This window comes from Oncorhynchus tshawytscha, linkage group LG15 (assembly GCF_018296145.1).
Source record: "Oncorhynchus tshawytscha isolate Ot180627B linkage group LG15, Otsh_v2.0, whole genome shotgun sequence".
In the NCBI taxonomy this organism is placed as follows: domain Eukaryota; kingdom Metazoa; phylum Chordata; class Actinopteri; order Salmoniformes; family Salmonidae; genus Oncorhynchus; species Oncorhynchus tshawytscha.
Genome location: NC_056443.1, coordinates 11,307,141 through 11,329,262, shown reverse-complemented (window position 1 = coordinate 11,329,262; position 22,122 = coordinate 11,307,141). Strand labels below are relative to the sequence as shown.

The 22,122-nt window shown below is 43.0% G+C and overlaps 1 protein-coding gene across 10 annotated transcripts; it reads right to left on the bottom strand.

Moving 5' to 3' along the window:
- Positions 1 to 49: 49 nt before the first annotated feature.
- LOC112214406 (lamina-associated polypeptide 2, isoforms beta/gamma) lies at positions 50 to 22,040 on the bottom strand. 10 transcript variants are annotated; one of them, XM_024373102.2, is made up of 13 exons: positions 21,347 to 22,040; positions 7,997 to 8,114; positions 7,622 to 7,771; positions 7,078 to 7,187; positions 5,913 to 6,035; positions 5,353 to 5,430; positions 5,075 to 5,230; positions 2,713 to 2,808; positions 2,425 to 2,490; positions 2,173 to 2,271; positions 1,647 to 1,778; positions 1,196 to 1,299; positions 50 to 956 (listed from the first exon to the last, which is right to left on the bottom strand). In XM_024373102.2, the coding sequence occupies exons 1-13, from the start codon at positions 21,575 to 21,577 to the stop codon at positions 596 to 598; spliced, it is 1,824 nt and encodes a 607-aa protein (XP_024228870.1). In that variant the 5' UTR covers positions 21,578 to 22,040; the 3' UTR covers positions 50 to 595. The 10 variants fall into 10 exon arrangements, with proteins under 10 accessions (XP_024228870.1, XP_024228871.1, XP_024228872.1 ...); XM_024373103.2 differs by having other exon boundaries at positions 1,647 to 1,775; XM_024373104.2 differs by having other exon boundaries at positions 2,173 to 2,259.
- Between the last annotated feature and the right edge of the window lie 82 nt (positions 22,041 to 22,122).

Genomic DNA, 22,122 nt, shown 5'->3' with positions numbered 1-22,122 from the left:
CATACCCGCTGTATACATGGTTCGATCAAGAAATATCTGAATACATTGGTTGAAATTCCTTCAGTCTTTGCCTGACAGTTTTTTTTTTTGCTAATAACTGCATTAGATTATGGTGACAGCATTACAAAAGCAAACCGTGTTAAACACAGACACAGGCAATTCTCTTTCACAGACTCCGGCAAATGCAATCATACGATTACACCATGCAGAGATGTAAAACTAAAACATAGACATATAAGGCAAGTTCACATAATTTGGAAGCCACTGTTTTGGTGTATGTACGTTATCTGGAGATCATTGGTGCGACTGGCTTTCTCTCAGCCTCACAGATGGGGAAAGGACGGACTGAAACAAACAGAAGACAGTATTGTCATTTTAGAATGAGAAGTGGTGGTCATCTTCAACGTTCAATATATCATTTTGGACATTGCCGTCTTCAGGAGGCGTCGATACAGATTAGGCTCCCGTACCAGACCATTTAACCAATTATGAGTGACGGAAACAGGGGAGAAAAAAAACAAAAATGCCAAGGAAGCGAGGAACGATGAAAGTGGTGGAAGTAACATTATGCTGCCAGAGCACTGTCTTCCAGGCTTCACTTGCGGACCTCACTGCCACTGGTCTGCATGGAATCTGAGGACCCTCCGAAGGGGGCCATAGCGTTGGTCTCCATGGTCTGGTAGATGAAGAATATGAAGCCAGCTACAATGCCGAGGAGCAGCAGCTTCAGCCAGACAGGCAGGCCATGGGGTGGTGCTATGGCCTTTCCAGCAGGGGGTGCCACTGACGTTAACAGGCTGGTAGAGGGGGGCAGGGTGGGGACTCTGTGGACGGTGGCGGTGCGGCTCTCTGTGTAGGAAGAGTGAGAGGAGCGCAGGAGGGTCTCATCTGTCCACAGGTCACCAGACTTTAGGGGCCTGCCGGCTGCCCCTCGGATGGGCCGTCGACAGGTGGCGCTAGAAGGAAGAGAGAGGAAGAAAGTTGAGATTTATTGTGACATTCCACACATGAGTTGCCATCAGGCAAGTATAACGATCAAACGCTTAAATTAGTTACAGGACACTGCTTTACAGGAATGACAAAACTGGGTGGGAGTCTGCCAGATATAGCAAGGATGTATTAAAGAAGTTTATGCATGCCAATAGAATAAGGCAGTCAAGACCACAGTCTTGTCATTCCTGTGAAGCAGTCTTACTTGATTCCTGTTGGAGTGTTGGTCTCGTAGGGGAACATCTCCTTCAGGATATTCTTCTCATCCACCCTGTTGGGTGTCTGCTCACCAGCTGCTATCTTCTCCACCTGCAACACACATTTTAGTACACATTCCTTAGACGTTGAGGCCAACACGGAGCGATTAGGGTGAGGATGAGACATTGTTCCATTTGCGTGTTACCAAGTCAATGCCAAAACCGCCACCTTCACATAAGGGCTAGAGGGGTATTATTTTTGGGATAGGCTAGAGGGTGTACTCCTAAAGACCACTAGATGGCCCTGTTGCAGTCCTATGCCATGTGACCAAACCACCGGTAAACCCAAGGCTTATGACAAACACCATTACCTTGTCTTGTGAATAATACCACCATGACAAACCAGCACAGACCCTAGGTAATACATGCATACGGCATAGCAGTGAATTACTTTCGTACCCATGGCTCCTTAGAGATACTCGAGGAGACACTGTCCTGCCCCCTCACTGGGGTCACAGAGGAGAGGAAGGGGGTGTTTTTCTGCTGTTTCCACTTAGGTTCGAGGTCATTTTTAGACTTACGCTGATCCTGCTGGTCAAAGAGAGGTGAGCGCGTGTTAGTAAGAGTGAGAGACGGGGGGGGGTATTGGGGTTAGTCTTCTTTCCCTCCCCTCACATCTTTCACACAGCTGTACACCACACACACTACAGTAGCCCCATTCACAATCATCACCCATATGTTTACAACTATACCATGTCTGAGGAAAAACAGTGTGATCACTTTCACTCCTCAACAACAGAATTAAGTTCCAAATTCCAGGTGCAACCACAACAAACCATTGTGAGGAGACCAGAACTCTTGAGGACAACTATTGGACAATATACTTTAAACTGTATACCCGAGTAAAGCGATTGGACAGCATGTCAAACTTGGCAGAGAGAGATGATAGGGATGGAAATGAGGGGGTGTGTGAGACGTAGCTTACAGGCCTGACGGTGAAGGAGGCCAAGGGGTCATTTCCAGACAAACGAGGTAGTGGGGAAGAGTTGGCTACTTGGAGCGGGCGGACTTCCTGTGGTACCCCCTTTAACAGGGATAGGGTAAGTAACACACTGGATCAGTATCCTATACTAGAAGAGTCTGGCCATCACTTACACAGGTGCATTTAAAATCCAGTGAGCAATATTACAGTAGTGTGTATCCTAAGAGGACAGTGTGATTAAGTTCATATACACACCAGAGGCCATTGTTTCAGGGGTCTTATGCTCTGTCCTACTGGAGCATGGATACTTGGTGCAGGATCCTGAGATGACCACAGATATGGATTAGAAATATCAGTTATAGAAGCGGTTGGTTGATATCCATACAGACCCAGGAGAGAGACTGATGGCAAGAGAGTGAGACCAAAACAAATAGCCAGTGATCAGAGCATTGAGCAAATTGTGAACAGATCCAAAAATCAGACAAAAACACTCAATACAGAGTGATGTCCCAAGTACTATAGCACGTGAGAGATGTCACAAACCTCTAAAAGAGCTGTATTGAGTAGGGTGTTTAGCTCACTACTGGGAGCTTTCGTAGTCAGAGTGAGAGGAAGACCACCATCCTCCTCACAGCACAGCTAGAATACAAGAGAATGGCTTTCGGATTAGATAAACACACAAGAAACAAACGAGAATTGATTTGCGAAGTGGATGAAAAGGTCTTTGATCTTGGTGGCAGAAACATTTTCCAGGAAGTTCTTCTTACACCAGAGGTCAAACTTGTCCACTGCGTTGAAACAGTCGAGATGTTTGGCTTTGTGCTGCACTCGCCGTTTACACATGGTATGTAATTATTCCGAACCCATCCCAAAATCGATCAAATCATCCAACCATGCTCAGTAAATCAGGATGGCGTCAAGATATGCCCATTGGAACGAAACATTGACATGTAGCTCTCCCAGTTTAATAGTGAGACTAGAGACTAGCTAGAACTATAGAAGGGAGCAGTGAGCATACCTTCCATAGTTCCTTTACCACCAGTCCCCCCACGTTTCCGCTGTCTCTATTGCCACATCTCATTTGGCTTCCTCTAGGTTGTCCACTAATTCTGCCCAGAGTGGGACGAAAACACGGTTTGGCGATGAACTTTCACCTCCCTAATTATATTAAATACATTTTTACCAAGACAAATAAGATTATACATGTTCTGAATCATTCCGTGGGGTCTAACATTATATCCAAAAAGTTGGATTTCGTAACCTAATACATCCGATAAGCACCGAACTCTTGACAGAGCGGTGCCGCTTTCTGGCAGGAACATTTTACATGTTGTGGTGGTAGTCTGCAAGTCGCAAAAAGCTAAATTAGCATGAACGGGCTAAATTAAATGTAAAAAAAATGTAAAATTAAAATGCATTTCACAGAGACATGCTTGTTTTTGTGAGAAATCTTCTGTCCCGTCTCAAATTGATAAACATCTTACCTCTATATTGTTCTATGTCCTCCGGATTCGAGAAGATGCTATTTTCCAGGTTGCCGCCCCTTTTTGTCTGACCTCCATTGATTTAGTCACCCTAATTTGGGCCATTTTACAAAGGTTAAAACGGCAATAACCTTTGAAAGGATTATGATAGAGAAATTAGGTTTGGACTATAGTATCTACACAATTAACATTCATTTACCTATTGGCAAAAATGTGTTTTTGATTGGACCCCCTACTTCCGCCGTCTGCCTGCCAACCAGGACACCTATAATAAATACCAGGTGTGGCAGGAAGGTCAAGAAGATAAAATCTTCACTTCCTAAACCCCCCAGACAAACATTACCCTGCCCCCACACACCCCCAATGGACATTTACAATTGTTACAGCGTAAATATGTGTGTGTGTGTGTGTGTTATATATATATATATATATATATTTTATTACAGTTCAATTCACTTGAGATGCAGTGCCTTAGACAACGGCGTGCCTTAGACCACTCGGGCGCCCCTGTGGTCCCTATGGACATTCCCAAACGGACTCTCCCCCTGCCCCCACCACCCAGCGGTCATTTATCATTGCTACAGTTGTAAATGTGTATATTATTATTGTTTCTATCCACATTTTTGTAGCATTCACTTCTTTTTGTTTGACATATCTTTTAAATGTATTTTGACCTGCAGTGTTACAGCCTCAATAAACTCAATCTAATGCCACACCTCACTTGAACCCATTCCATCTTGGGACCGACGTCCCGATCCTGAAGAAGCAGGCTCTCTCGAATATATGATATCATCATCTTGTGTCTCCATTGTTAACGTTAAGTCGCACAGGTGAGAAGCACATCAAAACCAACAAAGTTAGGAAAGTATGCTCACACACACAAATGTATACATTAAAATGGAACAAATCACTTCTAGTTTCCAGTGATTGACCAAAAGGCTATTTCTATCTCCCAGTGAGTGAATACGTGAAAGGGGCAAGGAAAGCACCCTCCTACAGGTCTGCCAGGGAGTGGGGGCTCTCTAGACCTTTGTGCCCCTCAGGGACACCGTGGCTGGGGTTCTTGACTGGGGGCCCGCTGGGTTTGGCTTTGGGGAACCAGAGCGCAGCAGCATTCACATTCAGGGGGAAGGCTTGGTCAGGGACAGACTGATGGTAAGACACAGTAGAGACTTTAGAGTACTAGACTAAATAGCCAAAATGTCAGGTGGGTGGGTGAGTGACTTCAACATTAAGAAAAAAATATGTAAAATGGCACAGTCCCACATATCTTACTATGACAAAGAGACACCACAGGGACTACATGACCATTAGCTATGTACACCCATTAAACAACTTCCAATATCAATCTGAGCCATGAACACAACAACCATTCATAGTGACAGTGAGTGACAAGTAACCACAGTGAACCTCACAGGTACCTGAGTCAGTCTGGGTGATGGAGACTCGGCCCTGGCTGTTAGGACAACCTGATGGATAGTCCGAGTGGACTGGGCATGGGCTAGGCCATGCAGTAAGGGAGTGGACTTAGAGCTTGGCTTCTCTGCCAATATAGGCTTAGGTTCCTTAAGGACTTCCTGGAACATGACAGATGGAGAGAGAGAGGCGAAAGGAAATTAGAGGGAAGACTGACTAACAAATCAGTGGAAAGTTTACTCAGGTCATGACAAAAACCCATGTCTATTGATCACAAACCCACCAGAAGCAGAGGTGCCTTGGTCTTTGCCTCTCTTGGAGGGTGAAGAACTCCCTCACCAGCTGATAGCTCAGAGACATCCTGGAGCAGGACGAGGAGAATGAGGAAGCTGCGTAATAATTGAGGTAATCATGCACCTAGGCTTAAGGCGAGACCTGCCACCTGTGTTAGTGTTCATTGTTGACTATATCTGAGGAAGACAGTGGCACCAGGTGATGTGGTGAAAGGGAGGACACACCCACCCACACAAAAGTAGCTTCCCAAATAAATCCAAACATATCATATTTAATAGTGGATGTAGAGAACCCAGTGAATTAAGACAGCCTATCCCTTTGTGAGACAGCTTAATGCTGCTTAACTAATTGTATACAAAATCTAATTTTTACTTATTTAGGCCTTTGTATGCTGTAATTCAGCTTTTAGCTGCAAATGCGTACAATTCCAAATAAACCTTAAATATATAACATGACTAACACTATCCACAGAAAAAGGTGATTATCAAGCTAAACACTTCTCCATTGCACCACAAACCCAAGGAGATGGATAGGCTCAGTGTATATTACAGTATCATCGCTTGCAGGGACCATCTGGTCGACTCTATGAGACGATCTCCTCAATGGTCTCTTTATGTTCAACACAGGATGCTCTTCCTCAAGATCATCATCATCCTCCTCCGGAGCATAGATCTAAACACACAAATGTCTCAGCACACCCGACCTTCCACCTCTTCGCGAACACACCTTACAAAGCCAACTTCAGTGAGTAAAGTTGCTTTTAAAAGGGACAGTTCGAGATTTTGCCAATGAAGCCCATCGACTTCCCCAGAGTCAGTTGAACTCTGGGATACCATTCTGATGCTGTCTATACTTCCAGTATGAAGGAAGTTAAGAGGTGCGAGACAATGCTAACTAGAGTTAGCCCATGACTGGAAACGCACAGGAACAGCTAACTTGAGGTAGTAGATAAATCTCAAACTATCCCTTTAATGTGGTTACAATATCCACATGAGACCGGCAGCTTCAGTTGAATAGGTTACCATCTGGGACGTTCAGGATTTGAGACACCAGATGTCACCAACGCCTCCCAAAGTATCAAGGAAAAGAGAAAAGTAAAGTGGCTTAAAAATATATTTTTTAAGAACCTAAAAGAAAAGGATTTGCAAAGAAAAGTAAAAATAATAAGCAGGGGCTTTAAGTATGTTCTTGCGAGGAAAGAATGAAACAGGGACAGAGCGAGCGATAATAGTTGACTAGAGGCACCCAGTGGCAAAGGAATAAAAAAAACAAGCTAATCGAAGTCATGTGGCCAGTCCTGAACTCAAAGCCTGTTGCACTAACTCCCAGCAGACAGACACACAGAGAGGGTCCTTCAGAAAGACATTTGGTGCTTTGTTTTCCACACACACACACACGTGATTCACACCCCTATAGGCATCTCATAAAGGACACTTCCCCTCTCTCAAATTGTTTATTAGAGACCGGTTTAATTGACCCCAGCTGTGCCGCTGCACATCCTATAGCCTCTAATGGGACTACTCATCATTGCCAAATGTGTAGCATTTGGGGCCAAATCACAACTTGAGATATGCATGCTATTTAACTCAGATTTTAACACATTCTGCACTGTGAGATTTGAAGGAATGCAAACCATGAGGTTGACCTAGGGTGAGGATATGCTTTTGTCCACTGATTAAATAAAGATATTAAAATTTAAAAAAGAGGGACTTACCCGGTTGTGCTGGCTGCTGCGGGTCCTGGTGGTGACTGGGGTCTTCCCTCTGCTTCTGACAGGTTTCTCCACCATGGGGACTGGGACAGGCTCTGGTTCTGTAGTCACCTCTAAACACAAAATGTCCAGCAATGTCGTGCTCTGTCAGTCAGTCTATTGACCAACCAATCAATCCATGATTCGTATTATCCCAGAGGGCCAATTTGGTTTGAGAGTAGGTATCTCCGGGAAAAAATATCTAATGTGTAAACTGCTAATGTGTAAACTAATGTGTAAATCTGATTTGAATCTGTAATAAACTTGGTCATGTTTTTTTATTTTACCTTTATTTAACTAGGCAAGTCAGTTAAGAACAAATTCTTATTTTCAATGACGGCCTAGGAACAGTGGGTTAAGTGCCTGTTCAGGGGCAGAACGACAGATTTGTACCTTGTCAGCTCAGGGATTCAATCATGCAACCTTTCGGTTACTAGTCCAACGCTCTAACCACTAGGCTACCCTGCCGCCCTTAATAAAGAGGATGACTGACTGTTCCATTTCTTACCTTCTTCCTTGTCGCTGTAACGGTCTGAGTCAGAGTTGCCGTTGTGGTTGCTGTCTACCTGAGTGATGACCACCGGTAAAGCCACGGTCTCAGGAGGACCCTGGTCCAACAGCTTCTGGAGCCTTCTCTCATACAGCTTACGGGTTGAGGCTGCCATGACAAGACATTCAAATAAATTCAATAGAACTTTATGAATCCCTCTTATCGGTGGAGGCTGCCAAAAGTTCAGACATTATTCAAATGAATTCAACACAACTTTATTAATAAATCAAGATTGCAACAATAATGTCCATTGTTAAAATAAATTCAATAATGTCCATTATTAAAATAAATTCAATACAACTCTTAATTCCCAACTCTTACTGACTGACTCACCCACGATGGGTCCTACGTTGATTCCATATTTGAGCAACTCATCCTTCAGGCCCTCACTGGTCAGCTCAGTCACATCCAGGTCCTCTGGCCGAGGCTTGTCTGTTTTCCTCGTGGCTTTCTGTGAAAGAGGGATCAGAGGTCAGATTGGTGTAAAGTATTGAGATCTATAGTCACAGAATTAGCCTACCACCAATCTCAGAACCATGACTTGAATGGGAATGCCCGTTCTAGTAATTATATTTCTGAGTTATTTTAAATGCACTTCAATTCGTGCTGCAATCCCTTTTCTGCTACTGAACATTACAGGGTTTAACATTTGAAATCCACAGAACCTCTGTAGCGAGAAAGAGAGAGCGAGAGAGAGCGCTCCCTGGGCTGCTTTCGCAAGCAACACCACAGATGTTAAACCCCGTAACAAGGTTTCTAGTCACACACTAATTATCAGCAGAGCTAGTTTTACGCCATCTCCTGACCTAAACCACCGCGAGATTGATAAACACCACTTGTAAATAAACAAGTGCCCGTTCAGATGAATCAGAAAGATGTTTGCCTAATGCAAGTCATGGATCATATACACAATGTTCAAAACATTAAGGACACCTGCTCTTTCCATGACAGAAAGATAAGGTGAACGATTTGATCCCTTATTGATGTCACTTCAAAATCAGTGTAGATGAATGGGAGGAGAAAGGTTAACGAAGGACAGACTAAAGATTTGAGTGCCTTTGAACAGGGTATGGTGGTAGGTGCCACGCGCACTGGTTTGTGTCAAGAACTGCAACGCTGCTGGGTTTTTCAAGCTCAACAGTTTGTGTCAAGAAACAGTCCACCACCCAAAGGACATCCAGACAACTGTGGGAAAAAAATGGAGTAAACATGGGCCAGCATCCCTGTGGAATGTTTGACACCTTGTCAGGTCCATGCCAACAAATTGAGGCTGTTCAGAAAACTCAATATTGGGAAGGTGTTCTTAAAATGTTTTGTACACTCAGTGTACATTACACATACAATTGCCTCTACCAATGTAGTGTGTCCGCCTTGTCCTGAGGATGAAGGGATTTCCTCGTCTAAACATTCAGAGGTAACCTACACAACAATACTCTACACATTGCGTTGTTCATGCTACACGCTGGCTGAACGACTCAACCATCAAAAGGCGGTAAGCAAACAACCAGAGATCAAACAGAGCGGTGTACTACAAAGCATTTTATTACTTATCGTTAATGCCATTTTTGGTGTGCTTATCAATGCACAAGCACCCTTTTCCTTCTATCTATGGAATAGCTTGTTGCGTTGTGGGCATAGACATATAATCCATAGAAGGGTTTTGACTTAAACTCATGGGTACACTTGCAATGGATGCTAGTCTTGACTTGAATGGGAACTGCCATCTATATATGTCAATGGTTGATTGCGGCTGCCAGTTTGCCTTTCGCAAATGTCAAAATACAATTGCGAGAAAATATACAGTTTGGAAAGCAAATACTGTCATTACTGAATGTGTAATGTGAGACATTTTTCTTTTAAGTTTTTTTTTTGACACTGAACATAAATATTAAACGCAACATGTAAAGTGCTTGTACATCAAACATGACTTTTTTGATAATAAATTTACACGCAAAAAAACTTATTTGCTCAAATTTTGTGCACAAATGTGTTTACATCCCTGTTACTGAGCATCTCCTTTGCCAAGATTCAAAGCTGATTAAACAGCCTGATCATTACACAGGTGCACGTTGTGTTGGGGACAGTAAACGGCCACTTTAAAATGTGCAGTTGTGTCACACAACACAATGCCACAGATGTCTCAAGTTTTGAGGGAGCTTGCAATTGGCATGCTGACTGCAGGAATGTCCACCAGAGCTGTTGCCAGAGAATTGAATGTTCATTTCTCTACCATAAGCTGCCTCCAATGTCGTTTTAGAGAATTTGGCATTACGTCCAACAGGCATCACAACCGCAGCCCACGTTTAACCACGAATTTGTCCTCAAATGAAGGGGATGATGAGACAAACTTTGCTAGAGGAAGGGTATCCGATTCCATTGGTCCTCAACTCGTGGCGCAGACATTGCTTTCAGGATAAATGGAGTTAGCCTGCCCTGGAGCAGGTTAGTTCTGAAGGAGTTGTTGCTGTAGAAATGTACCTGGCTAAAAAGGTGAGCCACTTTCGTGGTACCAGTTTACCAAGGTTAACTCCTCAAACCTGATTCGTAGTTCGTAGCTCAGCTTCAACCCCCTGCAACCAGGCTGCAGAGAATTTTTGTCGAAAGTGGGGCCTTTAGAGAATCTCTCCCCTCTGCTGACAAGTATTTTTCTAGAAAGGACAAACATTCTAGCCATTCTGTTTAGTCCCAGAAACTGATGGGTTGGGCCAGACACAGAACACACGCGGGTAAAGCGGCGGTTTCAAAATCCGCCATTAGCTTTGATACTCTGATTGGTTAGAGATGATCCGATCACTGATTACATTTTGATGTCACCACAAACGACTTCAATGACGGCAGTGTCAGACTGAAGTACACAGCTAATGAGCAGTGGAAGAATTCAGTTTGAGTAGTCAGGCAAGGTATAGCGGCCAACCGGCAGTCGCCTAGTATTTGTTTGAAGTGGCTGATGATTGTAGTTCATAGCAAGGGGGTATTTTCCACCTTGGCCTAGGGTGCACAACTATATCGGACTGCCCAGCCCCAAGACACCTCTTCCACAGAGCTAAACAACCATATCACTTTCTGTGCATGCATTACTGATTCATATTCCTTAACAGCTGGAATAAAAGCCATGCGTCGATTTGAACTAATATTTCATATACACTACCAGTCAAAAGTTTTAGAACACCTACTCATTCAAGGGTTTCAATTTATTTGTACTATTTTCTACAGTGTGAACACAAAAACTATGAAATAACACAAGGGATCATGAAATAACCCAAAATGTTATTTGAGATTTTCCAAATAGCCACCCTTTGCCTTGACAGCGTAGCACACGCTTGGCATTCTCTCAACCAGCTTCACCTGGAATGTTTTTCCAACAGTGTTGAAGGAGTTCCCACATGTGCGGCGTACTTGTTGGCTGCTTTCCCTTCACGCTGCGGTCTGCCTCATCCCAAACCACCTCAATTGGGTTGAGGTTGGGGGATTGTGGAGGCAAGGTCATCTGATGCAGCACTCCATCACTCTCCTTCTTGGTCAAATAGCCCTTACACAGCCTGGATGTGTGTTAGGCCATTGTCCTGTGAAAAACAAATGATAGTCCCACTAAGCCCAAACCAGATGGGATGGCGTATCGCTGCAGAAAGCTGGGGTAGCCATGCTGGCTAAGTGTGCCTTGAATTGAAAATAAATCACAGACAGTGTCACCAGCAAAGCACCCTTACACCATAACACTTCCTCCACCATGCTTTATAGTGGGAAATTAACATTCAGAGATCATCCGTTCACCCACACCAGGTCTCGAAGACACAGAGGATGGAACCAAAAATCTCCAATTTGGACTCCAGACCAAAGGACAAATTTCCACCGGTCTAATGTCCATTGCTCGTGTTTCTTGACCCAAGCAAGTCTATTCTTCTTATTGGTGTCTTTTAGTAGTGGTTTCTTTGCAGCAATTTGATCAGGAAGGATTGATTCACGCAGTCTCCTCTGAACAGTTGATGTTGAGATGTGTGTTACTTGAACACTGAAGCATTTATCTGGGCTGCACATTCTGAGGCTGGGAAGTCTAATGAACTTATCCTCTGCAGCAGAGGCAACTCTGAGTCTTCCATTCCTGTGGCAGTCCTCATGAGTGCCAGTTATTATAGCGCTTGGTTTTTGTGACTGCACTTTTTGTGAAAGTCCTTGAAATGTTCCTTATTGACTGACTATGTCTTAAAGTAATGGACTATCATTTCACATTGTTTATTTGAGCTGTTCTTACCATAATATGGACTTGGTCTTTTACCAAATAGGGCCATCTTCTGTACCTTGGTCACAACGCAACTTGATTGTCTCAAACGCATTAAGAAATTCCACAAATTAACTTTTAAGAAGGCACACCTGTGAATGGAAATGCATTCCAGGTGACTACCTCATGAAGCTGGTTGAGAGAATGCCAAGCGTGTGCAAAGTCGTTATTTGCTTTACACTTTATTGGTTACTACATGGCAGATTCCATGTGTTATTTCATAGTTTTGATATCTTCACTATTATTCTACGATGTAGAAAAAAGTATTTTAGGTGTTCTAAAACTTTTGACCAGTACTGTATATCATTGAGTTAATAAAGCCGCATACAAACATGTTCTTTTTTTTTCTTCTTGAATAAGGCAGCTCCAAAATGCAGGCGTTTCAGCCTAGCTCCGCACTTTATGTGGTGGTGGGGCAAGCCAGCAGAAAATATGGAGCGTTGCAGGGTAAACCCCTTGGGTGCTGTCATAGAGTTATATTAGAAGTGCCCATCCAAGAAGACTCAAGGTCATTAGCCACAGATATAATGACATGACATCAAATCACCTTCTCTACAGTAGCTTTGATTGGACTGATTTTACTTTCAGTCAACAGTTGTCATCACGTTGACAACCTACTGGCAAATCCTTTTTAATCCTTGTCATATGAAGAGAAATTGTAGATCGAACATATGGGTTCTCATCAGCCATTGTACATAAAGATTACCAAACAAGTTGGAAATCGCACATTCAACCATGCGTTTGGAAGGAGTCAGTAGCTAACGGCAAGCGTTGCAAAGAAACCACTAACGTTAGCCTGCTATTCAATGGAGTGGCTGTGTAGTCTACTTTCACCTGCTGTTCTAACTTGGTGGTGCACAAACAGCCTAAAACCTGTTTTAGAGAAATGTAATCATAGAATATTGTAAGAGCTTTCATGGTCTGTTTATATGCCCCATTTATTTATCCTACGGTTCTGACGTGTACCTTTCAGTAGATTTCCTGATTTTTGAAGACATTTGGGAATTTGGCTTAAAATGTAATCAAAAAAAGTTAGCTTATAACAGAGAACCTTTTGTGAGATACACAAGGCAACTAGGTCTTGTGGCATATTTTGGTTAAACTATCCCCAATTAAATGGAATTGCAACCCTCTGCATACACAGTGCATTCTTCAATCACATGTGCAGCTGATTCGCAAGATCTTGCATACAAATTAGATGCTATTGAGCCCACACTACTACACTGAGCCAAGGACTACATGCTTTCTGGTATATTTTGATTACAATACTGGGTGGGGTGAATATTTTATATGACATACATGTTTTTAACTAGTAAATAGTAGCCTACAACAAAGTGTGTTCAAATCATTTCTAATTTGTTAATTTCTGCTTGTTAGGTTTTGCTACCATGTGGGTTTTAGCTTGCATGAGCCTGCTAACTGAGGAGTGTTAATTCGCCTGTTTCCATACATGTTTCACTGTAAAGTCCATGGAGAATAAGAGCAACTCCTCCCAGCTGCACACTGCACTGAGGCTAGGAAACACTGTCGCCACCGATAAATCCACAATAATTGAGAACTTCAATAAGCATTTTTCTATGGCCGGCCATGCTTCCCACCTGGTCACCCCGACCCTGGTCAACAGCCCTGCACCCCCCACAGCAACTTGCTCAAGCCTCCCCCACCCAAATAGCTGATGTGCTGAAAGAGCTGCAAAATCTGGACCCCTACAAATCAGCAGAGCTAGACAATCTGGACCCTCTCTTTCTAAATTATCAGACGAAATTGTTGCAACCCCTATTAGCCTGTTCAACCTCTTTCGTATCGTCTGAGATCCCAAAGATTTGAAAGCTCCCGCGGCCATCCCCCTCTTTCAAAGAGGGAGACGCTCTAGACCCAAACTGCTATATCTATCCTACCCTGCCTTTCTAAGGTCTTTGAAAGCAAAGTTACCAAAACAGATCACCGACCCTTTCGAATCCCACTGTACCTTCCCTGCTATGCAATCTGGTTTCCGAGCTGGTCATGGGTGCACCTCAGCCACGCTCAAGGTCCTAAACGATATCATAACCGCCATTGATAAGAGACAATACTGTGCGCAGCTGTATTCATCGACCTGGCCAAGACTTTCGACCTTGTCAATCACCACATTCTTATTGGAAGACTCGACAGCCTTGGTTTCTCAAATGACTGCCGTGGCTGGTTCACCAGCCTGTTGTCCGGACCTCTGGCAGTCTATGGGGGTGCCACAGGGTTCAATTCTCGGGCCGACTCTTTTCTCTGTATACACCTATGATGTCGCTCTTGCTACTGGTGATTCTCTGATCCACCTCTACGCTGATGACACCATTCTGTATACATCTGGCCCTTCTTTGGACACTTAACAAACCTCCAAACAAGCTTCAATGCCATACAACACTCCTTCCGTGGCCTCCAACTGCTCTTAAATGCAAGTAAAACTAAATGCATACTATTCAACAGATCGCTGCCTGCACCTGCCTGCCCGCCCAGCATCACTACTCTGGACGGTTCTGACTTAGGTATTTGTAGTTGTCCACATATTCTAGGTGTCTGATTAGACTGTAAACTCTCCTTCCAGACTCACATTAAGCATCTCCAATCCAAAATTCAATCTAGAATCGGCTTCCTATTTCGCAACAAAGCATCCTTCGCTCATGCTGCCAAGCATACCCTCGTAAAACTGACTATCCTACCGATCCTTGACTTCGGCGATGTCATTTACAAAATAGCTTCCAACACGCTACTCAGCAAATTGGATGTAGTCTATCACAGTGCCATCCGTTGTCACCAAAGCCCCATATACTACCCACCACTGTGACCTGTACGCTCTCATTGGCTGGCCCTCACTTCATATTTGTCGCCAAACCCACTGGCTCCAGGTCATCTATAAGTCTTTGCTAGGTAAAGCTCCGCCTTATCTCAGCTCACTGGTCACCATAGCAGCACCCACCCGTAGCACGCGCTCCAGCATCGTATATTTCACTGGTCACCCCCAAAGTCAATTCCTCCTTTGGCCGCCTTTCCTTCCAGTTCTCTGCTGCCAATGACTGGAACGAATTGCTAAAAATCACTGAAGCTGGAGATCCATATCTCCCTCACTAACTTTAAGCACCAGCTGTCTGAGCAGCTCACAGATCACTGCACCTGTAAATAGCCCATCCAACTACCTCATCCCCATACTGTTATTTATTGTTTTGCTCCTTTGCACCCAAGAGTCTCTACTTGCACATTCATCTTCTGCACATCTATCACTCCAGTGTTTAATTGCTACATTTGCAAATACTGTGCCAAATCACGTGAAGAATGCACCAAAGATGCAGAATCATCTGGACAAGTGCATAAAGTTCCCTCAGGATTTACAACAAGCACCCTCTGACAAAATTCCCTCTACTTCTAGTCGAGGTGAAAATGATGAATCAGACACCTTATCGGTAGCAACAGCTTATGGTCCTCCTGGACTCAATGGAGGAACGTAGTCAGAGAAATGCTGAGGAAGTCTTGCTTGAGCTGTGTATACAACTGGTTCACCTCTGATGCTCACAGGAAATGTGTATGGGAAGAGATTTCTGAATGTTCTTTGCTCAGCATACACCACTCCAACTGACATGATTTCTCTACTCATTTGCTGGATGCAGAGTTCAACAGAGTTCAAGTGAAGGTCAACCAAATCATAGAGAAAGCAGACTGTATTGCAATCATCTCTGATGAGTGGTCGAAAGTTCGTGGGCAAGGAATAATAAACTACATAATCTCCACCCCTCAACCAGTATTCTACAAGAGCACAGACACAAGGAACAACAGACACACCAGTCTGTACATTGCAGATGAGCTGAAGGCAATGACCTTGGACCACAGAAGGTGATAGACAATGCTGTGAACATGATGGCTGCTTGGTCTAAAGTGGGGGAGTCCTACCCTCACATCAAACCCATTGGCTGTGCTGCTCATGCATTGAATTTGCTCCTAAAGGACATCATGGCACTGAAAACAATGGATACACTCTACAAGAGAGCCAAGGAAATGGTTAGGTATGTGAAGCGTCAGTTATAGCAGCAATCTACCTCACCAAGCAAAGTGAGAAGAATAAGAGCACCACATTGAAGCTGCCCAGCAACACCCATTGGGGTGGTGTTGTCATCATGTTTGACAGTCTCCTGGAGAGGAAGGAGTCTCTCCAAGAAATGGCCATATCACTGTCTGCCGATATGGACAGCCCCATCAAGAGGATCCTTCTGGATTATGTATTTTGGGAGAGTGTGGTAAGCAGCCTGAAACCTATAGCAGTAGCCATTGCACGGATTTAGGGAGACAATACCATCCTGTCTGATGTTCAGACTCTGCTTGCAGATGTAAGATAAGAAATCCATACTGCCCTGCCCACTTCACTGTTGCGCCATGCAGAGGAAACTGCCGTTTTGAAATGCATCAAAAAGTGTGAAGACTTCTGCCTGAAGCCCGTACATGCCGCAGCATCCATGTTGGACCCCAAGTATGAGATCAACAAGGTCTATGGTGTCATCACTACCATGGGCAAGGTTCTTGGCAGTCTGGCGAAGTACACTTCCAAGCAAGGGCTTTGGGATGGAGATGCAATATGGCAGTTGTGCCAACATATCTCAACACCAACCTGGTGGAAGGGACTTTGTGGATCTGAGGCTCTTTCCCCTGTTGGCTCAATCATCCTCCAAACCCCACCAACATCAGCTGCCTCAGAGTGCAACTGGTCCTTGTTTGGGAACACACACACAACAGGCTGACCAATACAAGGGTTGAAAAATTGGTGTCCATCTGGGCAAATGTGAGGCTTTTTGAGCCTGACAACAAGCCATCCTCAACAACGTTGGAAAGTGACAGTGAAGATGAGGCCCCAGAGTCTGATGTTCAAGAGGTGGACATTGAGGAGGTCCAGGGAGAAGACACGGAAGCCTGAGAGGAAGACAACCAAAGCCTTAGTTTCTAGACTATAATTTTACAGATGTATGTTGAAAATATTTCCATTCAATATTCCCTTTCTGTTGTTGTTCAGTGAAATCATCCCATGTGAAGAGTCAACTCATTTAATTAAAGTTCAATTCATTACCACAGTATTTTTTTGGAAGGATTTAATCATTTTAATTATGTCTACTTATGATGAGGTAAAAGGTTTATGTCTCCATATCATATGGTAAATATATGCAATGCAACAATAACAACATTTAAATGGTATTAATATTAATTTGCATATATTTCCATTAATTCCCACATTAAGTTTCCACAAAATGTGCAACCCTTGGTGGGAGTAGTAAAGAGAGAGGGAAAGAATCCCAGACAGACACACAGGGGGATTTAGCAGCTATCAGTCTCCCACTAGCTTATACTAGACTCCTTACTGTAGGCCTCAGTAAAGTTGGAGCTGGATCTCAGCCCAGCTGAGCACATTATATAATCACAGAATTCCAAGGAAGAAATAACGGGAAAAATAAAATTCCCGACTTCCAGTTTGTCCCATCACTTATCTTCTGCTCTCTGACCACACATTTTAAAAGTGATATCAAGGCACTGAGGTCATGGCTAGCCCCAAGGCCCAGACAATCCCTGTGCTTTAAGTTTTGCGCTAGGTTACTTGCAGAAGGTTTGTACACTAGAGGTTTAAATTACATGGAATGAAGATTGCGTCAATGCATTGCAGAACAATATGGTTTAACATAGTCCAGTCGCATGATCGCCTAGATTTCCATAATGCTCTCAGTCTGACTAAGTTGTTTCTATTCAGACAGAAATCATGGCTTGGCGAAGTAATATTGAACCTGACTATGTTATGTGGCTTTAGGGGTAAACTATAACAAACTACTTGGTTGTGAATCATGATGTGCACATGGCTAACCACCATTATGGATGGTTTTCATATCTGTGGTCCTTATGATGAGCGCTGCATGTGAAACAATTCACTCCAAATGACAATAAACCATTCAACCTTAGTTGAACTAAACCTTTGGGGGGGAAAAAACTGTTTATCCCAAAAGGTTTATTTTGATAGCTATTATGAGTGAAAATGTGTTTCAAGTTCTGAGTGTACCAGTGGATGACTGCCTCAACTGCTTTATGGTAAGCTGTAAATCACAGATAGACATGCTTGGGAGTCAGGTGACTATATGAAAACACCAGGAAGAGCACTGCTACGATAGCATTTAAATCTAATGAAAAAGTACTAGCCTACACACACAGTTAACCAAACCTATGTTCAGTGATAAGGGAATGCGTGCAGACTTCCACAGAAAGTATTTCCTCAATAGAGAAACACAATAGGAAAAGAGCCCTATCCTACACACCAGGAACCTCAATTTCCTTCAATTCCATTACCTATTCTATAATGCCATTTCCAGCGCACTCAGAACTCCTTGAAGTTCCTTTTCTCTTCATACCTAGACTTTTCCCCTAACATAACTTCTCTGGTCCAGCTCCATCCCTTCTGTGGAGTCCACCACTTGTGACACTAGCTGCTTTTAGCAATGCGTGTGTATTTGCATACACCATTGTTGCTTCCTAGCTTATTGGGTTGCACAAAAACAGTCAGAGGGAAGTTAAATTTAATTTCAACTTACTGTGCCATGGGGCAGGATGGTTGGTCATTATGACAGGGAGAATAAGACATTCCTAACATAACGTATTATTAAACAGACTTTGCAAACGTGGGTCTGTTGTCTTTAGTCTCCAATTCCACTCTTCATAATGAACAACCGTCCTGCCCACCGGGACAGTAAGTAAAAATATAATTTGATTGAACTTCTAGCTTCCCATGGATTGTGCCCTATAAGCTCAATACACAGCCCTGGGGCTGAACTCCTCCCTATGCAACTGGGTCCTGGACTTTCTGATGGGCCGCCCCCAAGTGGTGAAGGTTGGTTAACATTACCTCCTCGACACCGATCCTCAATACAGGGGCCCCACAAGGGTGCATCCTCAGTCCCCTCCTGTATTATCTGTATACCCATGACTGCATGGCCTCACACAGTTCCAACTCCATCAAGACATGTCAGTAGTAGGCCTGATCACCAACAACACAGCGTACAGGGAGGAGGTAGGCACTCTGATGGCATGGTGCCAGGTAAACAACCTCTCCCTCAATGTTAGCAAAACAAAGGAGCAGATTGTAGACTTCAGCAGGAACCAGGCTGGACAAGGACCTATCCTCATCAACAGGGCCGCGTGGAGACGTTTAATAACTTTAAATTCTTCTGCATACACAACTCCGAGAAGATTAAATGGTTTAACCGCATGGTCACTCCACCCCCTCAACATTCTTTACTCTGCCTCCACCCCAATGGACATTTATTTACTCATTCATTACTGTCAGTTACATCTATAGTGCTATTTCTATTACAATTTTAATTATTTTACTTCACTAGTCCTGCACGTTGGAGCTCAAAGCCTAAGATTTTCACTGTACCCTGCAACCCTGTACATGTGACTATTAAACAATCTGAATCATAGTTTGTGTTTTTGTGGGCAGAAGACAAGTGATTGATATTCTCACTGTCCACACCTCTCAACAAATGTCAATGGTTCCCTCCCTAAAACTGAGCAAATAGAGGTGAGGTGACCGTAACCTTACCTCAATATACAAAGACTAGTGTGAACTGCAGAAGTTGTGTCAGCAAGCAGCTCTTTTCATTCAGTCATTCACAACCGATGCATTGCAACAAGGTGTATGCACCTGAATACATTTTTCTTTAAAGCACGCATACAATGCATTCCAATTTTGTAGGCCTACTATACAGTACACTAACCCTAAGAACAGCTGTTTTTCACAAATATAACTTCATTAAAGCCACCCCACAACTTTCCCAAATAAGAAAGGGGGGGGCTTGGTGGATTAGGAAAAACACCCAGACTGTTACACATGAAGGTGACAGCTGTTACCTTGATACTTGACAACACACTGTAGAGTTCAGTTTTTAAGAACTGCCAATCTAGTCCTATATTACATTGACAGGTACCATGTCTTCAGAAAGTTCTCACAGCCTTTGCCTTTTCCCACATTGTTGTGTTACAGCCTGAATTTAAAACTGATTAAATTGAGATGTGTCACTGGTCTCCGCACAATACCCACTGTCAAAGTGACGTTGTTTAGACATTTTTACAAATTAATAAAAAATGAAAAGGTGAAATGTCTTGAGTCATTAAGTATTAAACCCCTTTTTTATGGCAAGACTTAAGTTCAGGAGTAAAAGCACTTAATAAGTACATGGACTGTGCAATAATAGTGTTAAAAAAAAAATGTTTTTATGACTACCTCTCTGCACCCCACATGCAATTATCTGTAAGTTTCCTCAGACGAGTAGTCAATTTCAAACACAGATCCAACCAAAAAGACCAAGGAAGTTTTTCAATGCTTCACAAAAAAGGCACCTATTGATAGATGGGTAAAAATAAAAGCAGACATTTGAGCATGAATTTATTAATTCAAATGTGGATGGTGTATCAATACACAGTCACTACAACGATACAGGCATCTTTCCTAACTCAGTTGCCAGAGGAAGGAAACCACTCAGGGATTTCACCTTGAGGCTAAAGATGACATTAAGTAGCCGAAATACAGTTTTTACTTGAAAATGCTGTCTAGCAATGATCAACATCCAACTTGAAAGAGCTTGAAGAATTTCTAAAATAATGTGCAAATTTTGTACAATCCAGGTGTGCAAAGCTCTTGGAGACTTAGCCAGAAAAACGTACAGCTGTAATCGCTACCAAAAGGGCATTCTTACATGGATCAGCCATGTGAATAGTTATGCAAATTTGATTTAATACATTTGTAAAACTGTTTTCACTGTCATTATGGGGTATTGTGTAGATGGGTGTGAGAGAAATCAATTTAATATATTTTGAATTTAGGCTGCAACAAATGTTTTATAAATCAAGGGGTATGAATACTTTGAAGGAACTCTATGTTCTACTATATAAATTTCGAGTTAGTATCTCGAACCTTGATTGACATAACTCAATTTCGGTTTAGTATGGACATGTTTACTTACATATCTCGACATTTTAAGTAGTACGGATATTTACACACAAAACACGAGTGGCGAGAACGGGTTTCCATAAGGGTGCATTCAACAGTGGCAGATATTTTAAGCGGGAAACTTTAAACTGATTTGTAATACAATACAGCTAAAATGTGTTCGTTTTATATTTAAACGAGATGGAACACGCTGTAATTGAAAATAACGATATTTAAAATTTTATGCATGTAAAACAATTAAAATGTAATTACCTAGAATACCAAGTCACATGTTTTTGTTAAAAGGGAGATTAAAACAACCTTTCAAAAACAGTAACATCTTTCCTACATTTACTTGTAACATTCACACTGGAAACATTGTTACAATTACTATATTCGCGCGCGGGAAAGAAATCTTACAACAACTCACCCTGCCCGAGCGACTTTTGTTTGACACTACCGGGACAAGCAACTCCTCGTCGCTGGAGAAGGCGTCTGTAGATAGGATCTTGTTGTTCTGCACGGTCAAGTTTTTCAGATACAGACGCACATAAACGTCCTTTCGCTGGTCTCCGGTTGGGAGAGCAACATTGTTGGCCAAAAGCTCGCTCTTGAGTTTATCTTTGGTGAGAACAGAGGGGTCCTCCAGATATTCCGGCATGTTGCTCGCTATGAAAAGCAACTCCGCCTCGGTAACAACAAAATGAAGTATTTAGCTGGCTATGTTAGCTAACTAGCGCCTCTTGTTGGATTAAATCTGCAAAATTACCCGTGTACACAAACTTGATACTTCCAGTTACAATCTTAGCACATTAGCTTACTCGTGTTGGTTCCTCTTTTAGAAGAAGTAGAACTCTCCTTGACAGTATAATTAAGAAGTGGACGCGCTAAACAAGACACACCTCACCGTTTGAAGTGTTTGGGCTATTATACCAATATCTGCTAGGACACCGGCCCTCTGCCAACATTGAAGGAACAAACGCGCTGAGAATGGACCCACTGCCCTGTGAAAGCGGACACTATTGGACAAGAGCAGTAACATCGGGCTTTGCCATTGGTAGAGAGTACGTGCCCAGTGTAGGCGTTCATGAGCTACAGAAATACATATTTCTATTTTCCCTCTATTTACATTTTAAACGTATGTGAGTCAAACCATTTGACAATGCACTGCAAAGCACTACCCTTTAATTGATAAGAACTTGTCTT